General features: G+C 41.0%; 1 protein-coding gene across 1 annotated transcript in view; it reads left to right on the plus strand.

Annotated features, from left to right (window-relative positions):
• The window catches only part of CPNE4 (copine 4), a 621,882-nt gene that overhangs the window by 148,571 nt on the left and 457,577 nt on the right, over nucleotides 1-15,734 (plus strand). Inside the window, exon 2 of the mRNA XM_049870893.1 lies at nucleotides 1,606-1,786. Coding sequence (XP_049726850.1) covers nucleotides 1,607-1,786 — 180 coding nt within the window. The 5' untranslated portion in view covers nucleotide 1,606. The remainder of the gene's footprint in view (nucleotides 1-1,605; nucleotides 1,787-15,734) is intronic.

Raw genomic sequence — 15,734 nt, forward strand, 5'->3', positions numbered from 1 at the left:
CTTCATGAGCCACACAATCTCTCGTGCAACTACTCAGCTCTGCCTGTGTCCCAATAAAACTTTATTTACAAAAGCAATTGGTGGGCCAGATTTGGCTCGCAGACCATAATTTACTGACTCCTGTTCTAAAGCATCACTTCTTGGCATTCAGTGTAACTTCTTTTCAACATATATAGGGAAAAGCATATACTGACAATAATTAGATAAACAAGGCTCTAGTAGGATGGAATGTAAAAGACCAGAAATGTAAAGACGGGAGAGCAAGAGTAGAATCTTGTGATTGAGCCTTGGGAAAGAAAATTCCAGTGACCTCTGCAATGAAGGAGAGACGTTGCCAGAGAGGAAAAGACTTAGCTTTGGCGTGGAGCTCTGAAATAAGTTTGGAGGTGGGTGGTGTGTGTGAGTATGTGTATGTGTGTGTGTGCCTGCGTCGTCCTGTGAAGAGGTAGTACAGTGTTGTACCGGGGTCTAGTTTGGTCCTGGGCACTAAGTGGAAATTCACTAAATATTTGTGGAAGGAGAGGAGGGAGGGATTATCCTCAATTTATGCATGAAGAAATTCCACTACAGGACACTAATACCTTAAGGTTGAAGTAGCCATTGCCGTGTTTCCTAACAAATCTACAGTGACATAGAATTCTGTGAGAAGGATGTTGCATTTTCCAACTGGGAGAATCTTCAGAATGGAGCAGAGGAGCTTCCAATGTCCTTACAAGTTCAGTCCTCCTCAGAGAAGGGGGAGAGCGTTGGTGGGCTCTGGGTTGCCCCTTCAGCCCTGGACCTCTGTGATATGGTATGTTGTTGAAAAGGGTACTACATGGAGATGGGCAGGGAGCCTGCAGTGATCATACATGACCGCCATTTTTATGATTTCAGAATGAAAGACTGTGTTTTTCCTCTCATACCATCTAGCCCTTATCATTCCCCTTTTGATTTCTGAGTTTTAATGTGGTAGGTAGGAGTGAGGAAGGGAACGTTGAAAACAGATTTCCCACACTTGAGGCAAGAAATTGGATTTTAGCCCTTTCGTCTTGAAATGGGCTTGCTGACATCATCTCAAGAGGTGGGCCAGAGTTTAGGGAAGGCAAATTTGGACTGTTTCTTCAGATAGGGTGAGAGACTTCCTATAGATGTTTAAGTGACATTTTTGAGTTTTAAGATTTTAAAGAGGTCTTTGGGATCACAAAGCAGGGGAGTTGGATTTTTAGGGCATCTTAAAAAGTTGGAATGTGATTAAATTGATTAACCAACAAATCTGTAAAATTTCACACAAGCCATGCATTTAATATAGAAGTGGATTACAATTTGCAGTCTATTGCACTAATTCATTAATTTTATTTCACAGACTAAAAAGTGTACTATGCAAATGTATGCAAATCATATAGGAAAATAGTGTTCTTAGCCAAATAGCAGCTGCCTTTTTTTTTGGTTTATTTCCCTGGGACTGTGCCACTGGTGTGGAAAGTGAGATAATAAATACCTTCAATATTTGAAACTGTGCATCGAACAATTTCCTGAAGGATGATTGAGAGGCTTTTGCGGTTTCACAAATATTGCAGTGATTGGCACATATTTTTTTTTCCCTCTTTTTCTCACCTAAAACAGAATGAAGAAGATGACTAACATTTATGAGTCGGCTGCCAATACGCTGGGAATCTTTAACAGCCCCTGCCTGACCAAAGTTGAGCTGCGTGTGGCGTGCAAAGGAATTTCTGACAGAGATGCCCTTTCCAAACCAGACCCCTGTGTCATCCTGAAAATGCAGTCCCACGGGCAGTGGTTTGAGGTAGGCATGTCCAATGAAATGGACAGAAGCATGCCTGGTTGGTTTATTTTGATGAGATGGAAAATTCTAGAAATGAATATGATTATGTTTCTGCTTATTTCACAATGTTTTGATGTGGCTATTTTGATACTGTGGATCGTTTCACATTCACCCTTAATTTGAGAGCCTGAAACTTTTCACTTACTGAGAAGTATTTACAATATACTCTTTGTCCTATCTCCTCCTAAAGTCTCTCCCTGTCTCTGAGCTTTGCCCCATACCTCACTGCCACACCACCTGAACATGACATGACTGTGAGGCCTTGGGTCATTGGCAAAGGGTAGGCAGCGAGAGATTTAAGGACAGGCATGAACCTGTACCCCAGGCTGGGCTGGGGTGAAGAAGCTGATGCTCCAAATATTGGTTCCAGGGATCATTGTGGTCAAGGCAGATTCATAAGAGTAGATTAGACAACTAGAATTCTGGGAAAGGTAGCTCCAAGGGAGCAAGAATTTGATGATTGGGATAGAAGTGACTACTCAGATGGAATAACCTCAGTGGATGGGTGTCTTTTCCATATGTTCCTGGGTTGGGTGAGGGAACCAGGAGGATTGGTATCAGTAATGCATTCCATGGGATCCCTGGCTCCTAGGCTGCAGTTGGGACCAAGCTCCAGTCCTGGGAGCTGGGCTGGGGTACTTACTGTGTGGGATGTTTGGCCAGAACTGAGGAGTAGGGACCAAGACTAGAAGCCAGTCCTATGACCAAACCTAAAATAGGGTGCTGCAAGGGGAGCTGACTCAGGACAAATGACGTGTTTGTGGAGAAAACTGGGCTCTGTGGAGAGTTGTTCCAGTGGTGATGGAACCCAGTCCCCAGAACTGAAGCAGTGAGTGATGTCATTCCAATCCCCATGGGTTAATGGGGTGAGCTGGATGTGCTACCTCAGCGAAGGTTGGTTGGGTACTGAAGAAAGATGAATCCTGCTAATGGAAATCATCAGTAGATTGAGCAGTAAGGAGATTGAGGTGGCAGGAGTGGGATAAAGGAGTACCAGCTTGCAGTTTTAACTGGCTTTGAAGGGTAGTCAAACCACATTCAGACAGCCCCCCAAAGCATGCATAGAACGTCCACTCTACATGTTTGCTAACACACACTCCTTGCTATGCATGGGTGTGGAAGCTGGCTGGGCAGTGGTGGAAATGGAATGGTATTGTGTTTCTCCAAAGAGAAACGGGTTCCAGATTGTCAAGTTAACTCTGTTTTTTTCAGGTTCGTTCTAGGAAGGATTTATTCTTTTTTGTGCCTGTTAAACTCTAACCTATCATGGACCCAGTGGAGAAAAGCTCTAGGAAGAGTGTCGAAGCTCTTTGTCTGTTATCAACTGTACTACATTTGACCAGATGTTTCTTTGACTAGTGCTCACGGTAGAGGTGGTAGCTTCTGGGAAGGGCTCACAGGGGCCACATTACACATTTAGTTTTAGGGTCAGAACTTAAAAAAATATTGGGTGCTTATCAAGTACCAGGGACTGTTCTAGGTGCTTTATTTAAAATAACTTAGTCCTCACAACAATCCTGTGATATATTATCCTCATTTTACAGATGAGGAAAATGAGGCACAGAAAAATTAAGTAATTTGCCCAAGATCACTCTGCTTGTCAGTAGAAAATCTAAGATAAACCCAGGCAGTCAAACTCCAGGGCCTAAGCTCTTTGTTGCTATTTTATACTTACAGTGGACACCAGTGTTAGTCTTTGCTGGTTTGTGCAGCAATGTTGTGGGTTGGATTCTGCGTTTGGATTTTGTTTATTTATTTATGAGGTGAAACAGATTGGATTAGGTCTGGGTTTTAGTCCTTGTTGTTGTTTCTGTTTTTTTTTTCTTTTGCTTCTAAGAACCTGGTCTAAGTGAGCAACGTTTTTAAAGTTCTGGTCTTGGCGAAGGGTGGAATGGGGAGAAACAAAGGGTACAGCGGAGGATGTAGTTTTTGTTCTTCCTAAGGGAACCAAGACCTCAGTGAAATTTGGGTAATATGATTGAAGACTTGCTGAGTAAGGCAAGAGTAGACTACTACTTGCTTTGGGTCGTTTGGAACAAACTCTTCAACCTTTCAATACTTCCATCTGTTTACAAATAGCTAGAAGGCGGCTCCACCGTAGAAAGAAGGCTCAATGGACTTGAGAGGCAGCACTTTTACTGCTATGTATATATGTGATATCAGTAACTTCCCAAAAAGGGAAGTTGGATAGACATTGATGAGCAGATGAGATTCAGGTGAGAAGCCAACCTGCCCAGGAGAATGACAGACAGATGGGCAGATTTGGGGATCTTAATTTAACTTCAGATGTGTCCAGGGCTTAAATTGTAAAAGCAAAACAGCATTTACAACTAGCTTAATGTGAGAAGGGAGCCCTGGTGGCACAGTGGCTAAAGTGCTCAGCTGCTAACCGAAAGGTCTTCAGGAGAAAGAGGTGGCAGTCTGCTTCCATAAAGATTTATAGCCTTGGAAACCCTACAGGGCAGTTCTACCCTTCCCTATAGGGTTGCTATGAGTCGAAATCTATGGCAATGGGTTGGGGGTTAATGTGTGGTCTTTTTTTCCTTCTAAATAATACCTAAATAATTGACTTTGTTGGTGCATTTATTTTTTTATTGTTTATCTAACAAGACATAAATGGAATACCTATGTTAGAAAAAAGTCACTGTGAAAATTAGAGAAAAAAATTCATCTATCTCTCTTTAGGTAATGAACTATTATTTATATATATTCTTTTTCAGTCTTTTCTTTCTGGCAGCACATTCTTATATGATTCTGGTTATGCATGTACAAATTTCTGTCCCTGTGTTATTACCTAGTAGTGTATGTATTTCCATGTTGCTATAATATTCATCATTATATCATTTAAAGATGATATAATATCCCATCAAATGGATTTATGTAACCATTTCTCTATTTTTTTCTCTTAGAAGTTGCTTCCAAAAATACTCTATTTTAAGTAACATTGTGATGAATACCTCTATGCATGAGGCTTTCTCCTTTGTTTTTGAAATAGCTACTAGTAGAGATTCTGTCAAAGTGGAACTGGTGGGGCAGGGCATACTTGGAGGTTTTGATACATATTGCCAAATTGCTTTTTCAAAGTGCCCTGTTGTTGTTAGTTGCCATCAAGTTGGTTTTGACTTATAGCGAACCTATGTACAACAGAATGAAACACTGCCTGGTCCTGCCCCATCCTCACAATCATTGCTACATTTGAGCTCATTGTTGCAGCCACTGTGTCAACCCATATGGTTGAGGGTCTTCTGTTTCAGTAATCTATTACAGTGTTATTCAGAGTGTGGTCTGCACACGACTACCAGTCCAAAAACAAGTACAGATGAGATATGGAACTTGTATCACAGTATAAATAAATTCACTGCTTCCTTCATCTAGAAAGTCTTACTCTTAGAAAACAATGTCAGCTGAACTAAACAGCATGCTTCGTAAGACAGCTGGTTTACTATCTGGCACTTTGAGAACTGCTCCAATCATTTTTACACTCTTAGCAATATATGTTCAGGATATAGTCAGAAAAACAGAACCCATACCAAGTAGCTAATAGAAAGAATTTAATTCAGGGCACTAGTAACAAAAGTGTTGGATATGTTGAAAAGCTAAATAGCTAAAAACTCTACCTTAGGACTAGAGCAGTAGTGTGCTGGAGACAGCTTATACCGATTTGTGATCGCTGATGATTAAACATTCTGAAATCTTACAAGTTAGAAATGGTATTTATACAACAGAAATTGACAAACACTTCAAATCAGAGTCCAAAGCACCACCACCCAACCCAGAGCCAGCTGCTAAACATTACCAGCACAGAATTGGATGAGAGGGATAAAAGGAGTTGATAGTAGTCCTGAAGCCTAAGAGTTGGGCCACCTAGAAAAAGCTGGATCCATGGTGGGTGGGGATATCTGGTGGGAGCCAGAAAGATCGAGGAGATTCAGATAGTGCTGGAGATGCTGCCTGAAAAAGGGGGTGGAGTGGTGGAGGTACCCTAGCATCTCCCTTCCCATTGCTTTCCAGTCTCCCACCAATGCCTTTCACTGAGGCAAACTCTTCAAGCCTTCAGTACTTCCCCCATCTGTTTACAAATAATAGAAGGTTATGGTCCACTCCCTAGTAGAAATAAGAGTGTAGAATGCATTTAAGATCAAAGAAGTAGATGACCAGCACATAAAACTTCTAACAACTCGTAGTAACTTGGAGAATCATTCATTCACTCCTCAAGTAGTGTACACTTACTTAGTATCCATGCCTACTTTTTGGTGCAAGTTCCATAAGTGGCCTCTACCTCGCCCACACCTATGCTGGACCCCGAAAAGTTAGAAATACTTTGCAGTCTACTTAAACCATGTAGCTAACAAGGGCATTTGACTGTGTGGATCATAGCAAATTATGGATCACATTACAAAGAATGGAAACTCCAGAACACTTAATTGTGCTCATGTGGAACCTGTACATAGACCAAGAGGCAGTCATTCAAACAGAGCAAGGGGATGCTGCATGGTTTAAAATCAGGAAAGGTGTGAATCAGGGTTATATCCTTTTACCATACTTATTCAATCTATATGCTGAGCAAATAATCTGAGAAGCTGGACTATATGAAGAAGAATGGGACATCAGGACTGGAGGAAGACTCTTTAACAACCTGCAATGTGCAGATGACACAACCTTGCTTGCAGAAAGCAAAGAGGACTTGAAGCCCTTATTGGTGCAGATCAAAGACTAGAGCCTTCAGTGTGGATTACACCTCAACATAAAGAAAACAGAAATCCTCACAACTGGACCAATAAGTAACATCATGATAAACAGAGAAAAACTGAAGTTATCAAGGATTTCGTTTTACTTGGATCCACAATCAACACTCCTGGAAGCAGCAGTCAAGAAATCAAATGACACATTGTGTTGGACAAATCTGCTGCAAAAGACCCATTTCAAGAGTTAAAAAGCAAGGATGTCATTTTAAGGACTAAGATGTGCCTGACCCAGGCCATGGTGTTTTCAGTTGCCTCATATGCATGCAAAAGCTGGGCAATGAATGAAGAAGACCTGAGAAGAATTGATGCCTTTGAATTGTGGTATTGGTGAAGAACACTAAATATACCATGGACTGCCAGAAGAACAAACAAATCTGTTTTGCAAGAAGTACAGCTAGAATGTTCCTTAGAAGTAAAGATGGCAAGACTTTGTCTCACATACTTTGGACATGCTATCAGGAGGGACCAGTTCCTGGAGAAGGACATCATGCTTGGTAAAGTAGAGGGTCAGTGAAGAAGAGGAAGACACCCGATGACTTGGGTTGACACAGTGGCAGCAACAGTGGGCTCAAGCATGGCAAGGATTGTAGGATGGTGCAGGACCGGGCAGTGTTTCATTCAATTGCCCATAGGGTCACTATGATTCAGAACTGACTGATGACACCTAATAATATATAATAATAGCTACTGCTGTTTATGAATGTGCACAGGAGCAGTATTTATTGATGTGTGAATTTTCCTATATCCACCTTCTAGAAACTGCCTGGATTTACAGAGACATTCGTGTTTACAGAATCACAGAATTGAGAGAAAACCTCAATTTTTCATAAGAGAGTTCATGATGGCTGTGTCACTTTCCTGGGTCTCTTCCTTTTGGGGAATCTGGTAATTGGCTAAATGGAGGAAAAAAATAACAAACTGAGAGGCTAAGCTGATCTGTGTAATGAAGAGATTATGGAGGAGTGTCAGGGTAAGAGAGAGAGGAGCAGGTGAGCTTATCTTTCAGAAGCATTTTAAAGTCTGACAAAAGAAAGGCACCGTCTAGAGCAGCATCATCCAATAGAACTTCCTGCAGTAATGGCAGTGTTCCATGTCTGCCCTGTCCAAGAAGGTAACCCCTAGCCCCTTGGGGCTTTTGAGCACTTGAAGGGTGACCAGTATGGCTGAGAAAATGAAAATTTCAATTATTTAATTTAAATTAAACATAAATAGCTAGCATGGTTCTAGAACATCTTTGGCGCGCTAGATAATTTAGCTGGCGTGAGGAGGAGAGGAAAGGGGATTTGTAAAAATGTTACTGTGGACAGTTAATTTTATACCTTAAATTTTTGGAAGGAGTTTGCCATTTGGAAAGAGATTGCCATTTCTTTTTTATTACTTGTGATTGCTGGACTGTGCTTTTTCTAATGGAATTCCATCAGAGAACGGGCCCTGTGATGCCCTGGTTTACAGTTCAGGTTACCACTGCAATAGATAGAACTATCTTCAAATGGGCTTCCCAGAGGAAGAGGAAGTGCTTGCTCTTTTGGTTGGCTATAGTCCCTTAGCAATGGAAGAGAATATTTGAGCTCTAACATGGATCATAAAAATGTAGGCTTGATTTTTAGACTCAAAAAGACCTACAATCTGGCTTCTGTGCTATTAATAGTATTAAGGGTCAATGAGAATGAGTCAGTATGTCTTTGGAATATTGGAAATCAATCATTCTGAAATGCACATTGGACTGTGGCACTTTGCAGACCAACCGTGTTTGGGATCTACGTCTGATGACTGAGAGACACAGATGTGTTTTGTTTCCCCCCAGAATAACCCCTGCCTTTGGATTGGCTAGAGATGGAATGATGTTCACTGGGTAAAAACTTTCAGTAAATGTTTAGTAATGGCCATGGTTGAAACTGACAAAACGGAAGGAAGAGAAAACTTGCTACTTGGAAATGCATTCCAGAACTGAGAGTTTCAAACCTACTCTGTAATTTCCATACACATTTTTTAAAATCTCCCCTACATTCACTCCTGGCCATGTAATGATGACAGTGTATGGTGATATTCAGTGGTCAGTGTTTTAGAGAGTATTTCATCTTCCAATGAAGAGTGGAAATTATTTTGCCTTCCACTGATGTGTTTGGAAACTCCTGCAACTAAACATCACATCCAAGTGGGATAGTGAACACTCCTCAGGGATTCAAAAGCAAGGACCCTGCTGAACTGAAGACTTTGATTCAGTTCACTGGAACATAAGTTCTGTTTCCTGGGCACGGCTGGATGTTCTCCATGAAGCAGTGCCAAGTCCATGATGTGTGGCCCTTGGCCAAGATTCTGTGAATGGCAGAGTACTTATCCTCTTTGGAAAAACCCAAATTATTCCCTAAACCACTCCGATCACCTTAGTTCTGTGTTTCCACTTAGTTTTAATACATAATTATTGAGATCCTTTATAGGATGTTCTAAATAATTCTGAGTATTAATTGCCCTTGGATGTATCATGTACTTTGGTGGATTGTTGTAATAATAATAATTGTGAGTAATAATTAGTGTGCTTATGTCTAACATGTCACTTGTCAGTGGGTTCTAATAATTTAAGTTAATTATTATTTGTAATAATAATATATCCCTATAGTACTTTATATTCACAAAGCCCATCTGCTTACATTGTTTCATTGGCTTCTCATAACTGCCCCATGAAAAGGCAAGACAGACATTGAAATTACCCCTAGCATATATAGGGCACCCTGAAAAAGACATGCTTCATATCCTCAAAGACCTCAGAGTCCAGTAGAAGAAGTCTCTCCTTAAGAGGGCCTGAAGTTCAGAAAGTCAAGTGACCTTGAGAAAGAGGGCTCAAAATAAGGCCCTGACTTTCATCTCTTTCTTACATATGTGGTAGGTAGATCATCTCAAGGGTGCCTAGGCTGCCTTTATGTGGGATGGAGCTAAAAATCATCACTCTTCCCTCTCTCCATTATTCTCCATTTTCTTTCCACCTCCCACCCCCCAGCTACCCAGATGTAGGGTCTAGTTGGGGTGCCATATGATCTAACATCCCTGCTAGCAACACAGGAGGAGAAAAGTTGGTCCATGGCAGTGGACTTGCTGTGGAATTTTGTAGCAGTTCCTTCTTGGCTAGAGGGCTCATGGGAAAGCCCTATAGAACAAGTGGGCCATCACCCTTTTGTGTATTGACCAGAGAGCATGGAGCCCAAATGTCAGATTCACCTATACCTGGCATAATTGATTTTTTATTACTCTAAATTTTTAAAGCCTAGAATGAAAATGGGTCAAGCAATATAAACATTTAGGTGATGACTTCTTAAAATAAAAATAGCAGTAAAGTAAAACTGAACCAAACCTGTTGCTGTCGAGTCAGTTCTGACTCATAGTAATCCTATAAGACAGAGTAGAACTGCTCAATAGGGTTTCCAAGGCTGTAAATCTTTATGGAAGCAGATTGCCATGTATTTCACAGTGGTTCAAAGGTTTGAGCCACTGACATTTTGGTTAGGAGCTGAGCATTTAACTACTGCGCAACCGGGGCTCCTTAAAAATAGCCGTATAGGTAAGTGTGTGTACATAAATATAAATACACATGTATGTTGTTGTTTTTAGGTGCCATCAAGTTGGTTCCAACTCATAGCGACCCTACACACAACAGAATGAAATACCGCCCAGTCCTGCGCCATTCTCACAGTCTTTGTTATGCTTGAGCCCGTCATTGCAGCCACTGTGTTAATTCTTCTCATTGAGTCTTCCTCTCTTTCACTGACCCTCTGCTTTACCAAGCATATGTCTTTCTCCAGCAACTGATCCCTTCTGATGACTCGTCTAAAGTATGTGAGATGAAGTTTCACAATCCTTACTTCTAAGGAGCATTCTGGCTGTACTTCTTCCAAGACAGATTTGTTTGTTCTTCTGAAGTCCATGGTATATTCAATATTCTTCAATAACACCATAATTCGAAGGCATCAATTCTTCTTTAGTCTTCCTTATTAACTGTCCAGATTTCACATGCTTATGAGGTGATTGAAAATACCATGGCTTGAGTCAGGCACACCTTAGTCCTCAAAGTTTCATCTTTGCTTTTTTTTTTCTGCTTTTTTTTTTTTTATTGTGCTTTAGATAAAGGTTTACAGGGCAAATTCGTTTCTCATTAAACAATTAATACACATATTGTTTTGTGACATTGGTTGCCAACCCCACAGCAGGTCAACACTCTCTCCTTTTTGACATTGGGTTCCCCATTACCAACTTTCCTGTCTCCTTCTGTCTTGTCATCCTTGCCCTTGGGCTGGTGTACCCATTTAGTCTCATTTTGTTTTATGTGCCTGTCTAATCTTTGGCTGAAGGGTGAACCTCAGGAGTGACTTCAGTACCGAGTTAAAAGGGTGACCAGGGGCCATACTCTCAGGGTTTCTCCAGCCCCTATCAGACTAGTAAGTCTGGTCTTTTTTTATGAGTTAGAATTTTGTTCTACATTTATCTCCAGCTCTGTCCTGGACCCTCTATCATGATCCCTGTCAGAGCAGTTGGTGGTTGCAGCCGGACACCATCTAGCTGTGCTGGATTCTGTCCAGTAGAGGCTGTGGTAGTCGTGGTCCATTAGTCCTAAGGGGCAGTTCTGCTCTGTCCTATAGGGTCACTATGAGTCAGAATTGACTTGATGGCAATGGGTAGTAATGGTAATAAATATATGTATATATGAAGCTATTTATTAGTCCTTTTATATATATTCTTTCTGATACAACTACCCTTCAATGTAGGTATTGAAAACAGGTAGGGGAACTGAGATGCTTGGGAATATGAATACATTAACTAAAGTCACACAACTAGTAAATAGTAAACCTGGAATCTGGTTGATTCCAAAACCCATGCTTTTGCCACTTACCCAGAGGTTGTGAACTGAAGCTGCTGGCCCCCTTCTAGCCTACAGACATATTTTGTTTAGCCTTCATGGTATTTTAAAGTGTTGTACTTGGTTGCCAAAACATAAAGATCAGGAGATTTTTCATAAAACTCCAGATTTCTGTTTTTTTTTTTTTAATTTAATTTTCTAAAAATGTATTGTGGTAAAGTATATATAACAAAATGTTTGCCATTTTAACAATTTTTAAGTGTACAGTTCCGTGACATTAATTGCATTCCCCATATAAAACAATTCTGAAGGAATAAAATACCTAGGAATAAATTTAAGCAGGGAGGTGAAAGACTTGTTCACTGAAAACTATAAAACATTGCTGAACAAAATTAAAGGAGACCTAAATAAGTGAAGGAAACCCTGGTGGTGTAGTGGTTGAGTGCTACAGCTGCTAACTAAAAGATTGGTAGTTCAAATCCACCAGGTGCTCCTTGGAAACTCTAAGGGGGCAGTTTTCCTCTGTCCTGTGGGTGCTATGAGTCAAATTCGACACGACAGCAATGGGTTTGGTTTAAATAAGTGAAAGACATCCCAGGGTCATGGGGTGGAAGACTTAATATTGTTAAGATGTCAGTGCTACCAAAGAAATCTATAGATTCAACACAATATCAAAATTTCAAGAGCCTCTTTTGCAGAAATGGAAAAGCCAGTTCTCAAATTCATATGGAATTGCTGGGGCCCTGGTTTCTTTTGAGTAACCAGGAAATCTGGCAACCTGGGGCCTTTAATTCAGGACTTCAAACCAGTTCATTCTGGTTCAAACCCCTGCTGAGAATTTGAATTTCCACCTGAGATATACTGAATCGGGATCTACTTTTTAACAAGATCCCCAGGTAATTCTTATGTATAATAAGTGTTGAGGACCAGTGCTCTACTAGTGGTTCTCCGAATTGACCCCTAACCAGCAGTATTAGCATTGCCTGGGAACTTGTTTGAAAAGCAGGGCTTGGAAGCACTGCTTTAATCCTTGGGGCATCAATGAGCTGGAGATGGTCAGCAGCTGCCTTCCTTGACAGAGTATGAAGGTTGTCCTGTGCTTTCTATTAGCCAGCCTGCTTCCTGCACCTGTCCACCTGAGCGGCCCCTGGAGGCATTTGAGTTTAGACTACACTCATGCACGACTTGGGCTGGGTCTCTGAAAAACTTTTAACCTCTCACTTGTGGACACAGAAGAGAGTTGAAAAATGAAAATTAAGCTAATTAAAGCATTCCCTCTGGATATCACAGACAAGCTTCTTTCTCAAAAGATTTTCTGTTCACACTTTGCTGACTTACAGTGTTTCGGTGGCTAACGCCTAGCATGACAGATGATAAAAAACAACAGTTTTCTTCAGTTGTTCACAAAGTTTCCACTGTGGTTTCACATCAAGCTCCCATTTGGGAAAACTTTGATGTTGCTTTCTACCTCCCCCATAACACATCCTTAATAAGAATAATTTATTTTTCTTAGAAAAAAAATAAACAAAGTTGATTTTGGTGATATTAGAAATCTTACCCTAAGCATTAATAGAAAAGAAAACCAAATGAAATAGTAGAGCCAGAAAACATTTCTTCCCAGCTGCCCAAGGTCATGTCACTGTGACTAAGAGACTGAGGGTTCCACGATGTTCAATCTGTAAATGATGCACCTGGATACAGGGAAAGATGATTACTTGATATGTGGCTAAGTGGCTTTCTTAAAATTGAAATTGCAAAATTGCCAATATTGAGATGTCCAAGAGCAAAATTCATGCAAGTTGGGAAATACCAGCTACGAATGAGAAAAAACCAATTTGAACTGATACGTGTTGGTGATTAATTCTCTTGCATGTCCTGAAAATGCCTTATGACCTGGAAGACTAACTTCTGGCCTTCTGCAGCAAAGAAAGCACCATGACCTTGGCTTCCGTGCCTCCTTAGCCTGCAGGATTGGCGGCCACACTTTGGATGTGCAAACTGAGCATTGCTTGCCAAGGGTTTTCCTGCTGTACCCTGAATCCCATGATGGTCACTTGAGAAATGGAATTATACATCAAGGAGAGAGTTTGAGGAGACAGCTACAGTTTAGAGCCTTCTATGTCTAAGAAATGATGAAGTAAAAGAACTGAACAGAAGATTTCGAAGGGTGTCTTGAGAAGACAAAGTAAAGTATTATAATGACATGTGCAAAGAAATGGAGATGGAAAACCAAAAGGGAAGAACACGCTTGGCATTTCTCAAGCTGAAAGAACTGGAGAAAGAATTCAAGCCTCGAGTTGCAACAGTGAAGGATTCTATGGGGAAAATATTAAACGATGCAGGAAGCATCAAAAGAAGATGGAAGGGATACACAGGGTAATTATACCAAAAAGAATTAGTCGGTGTTCAACCATTTCAAGAGGTGTCATATGATCAGGAACCAATGGTACTGAAGGAAGAAGTCCAAGCTACTCTGAAGTCATTGGCGAAAAACAAGGCTCCAGGAATTGACAGAATATCCATTGAGATGTTTCAACAAATAGATGCATCGCTGGAGGTGCTCACTCATCTATGCCAAGAAATATCGAAGTCAGCTTCCTGGCCAATGGACTGGAAGAGATCCGTGTTTATGCCTATTCCCAAGAAAGGTGATCCAACCGAATGTGGAAATTATAGAACATATGATTAATATCACACACAAGCAAAATTTTGCTGAAGATCATTCAAAAACGGCTGCAGCAGTGGGTCAACAGGGAACTGCCAGAAATTCAGGCCGGTTTCAGAAGAGGATGTGGAACCAGGGATATCATTGCTGATGTCAGACGGATCCTGGCTGAAAGCAGAGAATACCAGAAGGATGTTTACCTGTGTTTTATTGACTATGCAGTGGCATTCGACTGTGTGGATCATAACAAATTATAGATAACATTGCAAAGAATAGGAATTCCAGAACACTTAATTGTGCTCACAAGGAACCTTTACATAGATCAAGAGGCAGTTGTTCGGACAGAACAAGGGAATACTGATTGGTTTAAGTCAGGAAAGGTGTGCATCAGGGTTGTATTCTTTCACCATACCTATTCAATCTGTATGCTGAGCAAACAGTATGAGAAAGTGGACTATATGAAGAAGAATGGTGCATTGGGATTGGAGGAAGACTGATTAACAACCTGCGTTATCCAGATGACACAACCTTGCTTGCTGAAAGTGAAGAGGACTTGAAGCACTTACTAATGAAGATCAAAGACCACAGCCTTCAGTATGGATTGCACCTCAACATAAAGAAAACAAAAATCCTCACAACTGGACCAATGAGCAACATCATGATAAACGGAGAAAAGATTGAAGTTGCCAAAGATTTCATTTTACTTGGATCCACAATCAAAAGTCATGGAAGCAGCAGTCAAGAAATCAAAAGATGCATTGCATTGGGTAAATCTGCTGCAAAGGACCTCTTTAAAGTGTTAAAGATGTCAACTTTAAAGTGCTGAAAATGTCACCTTGAAGACTAAGGTGCGCCTGACCCAAGCCGTGGTATTTCCAATCGCATCATATGCATGTGAAAGCTGGACAATGAATAAGGAAGACCGAAGAAGAATTGATGCCTTTGAATTGTGGTGTTGGTGAAGAATATTCTATGTACCATGGACTGCCAAAAGTACGAACAAATCTGTCTTGGAAGAAGTACAGCCAGTATGCTCCTTAGAGGCAAGGACGACGAGACTGCATCTTACGTACTTTGGACATGTTGTCAGATGGGATCAGTCCCTGGAGAAGGACATCATGCTTGGCAGAGTACAGGGTCAGCGGAAAAGAGGAAGACCCTCAACGAGGTGGATTGACACAGTGGCTGCAACGATGAGCTCAAGCATAACAACGATTGTCAATGGCTCAGGACTGGGCAGTGTTTCATTCTGTTGTACATAGGCTCTCTATGAGTCAGAATCGACTTGAAGGCGCCTAAGAACAACAACAACATACTGAGATGGCCTCGTTAACATAACAAAGAAAACCTTATTCACAAATGGGATTTGTCCACAGGTATAGGGGTTAGGAGTCCAACACATATTTTGGGGAGACACAATTTAATCCATAACAATACCTAATATGTATTGAGAGTACATATACAATCTCAAAATAAAACTGAACTATTTATGGTGTGTCCCACCAGGCTTCAGTCCAACCTGAAATCACTCTGCTGGACCACTTAGGAAGCTGTCCTAGGAGCCTGGCTCGACCTGGAGTTAGTTTGGAAACAAGGCCAAGGTTCACCACACGATAACTGTGACCTCAGGAGAGTTATTGCCTCTGAGCTGCT

The sequence above is a fragment of the Elephas maximus genome, chromosome 27 (assembly GCF_024166365.1).
Source record: "Elephas maximus indicus isolate mEleMax1 chromosome 27, mEleMax1 primary haplotype, whole genome shotgun sequence".
Lineage (NCBI taxonomy): Eukaryota > Metazoa > Chordata > Mammalia > Proboscidea > Elephantidae > Elephas > Elephas maximus.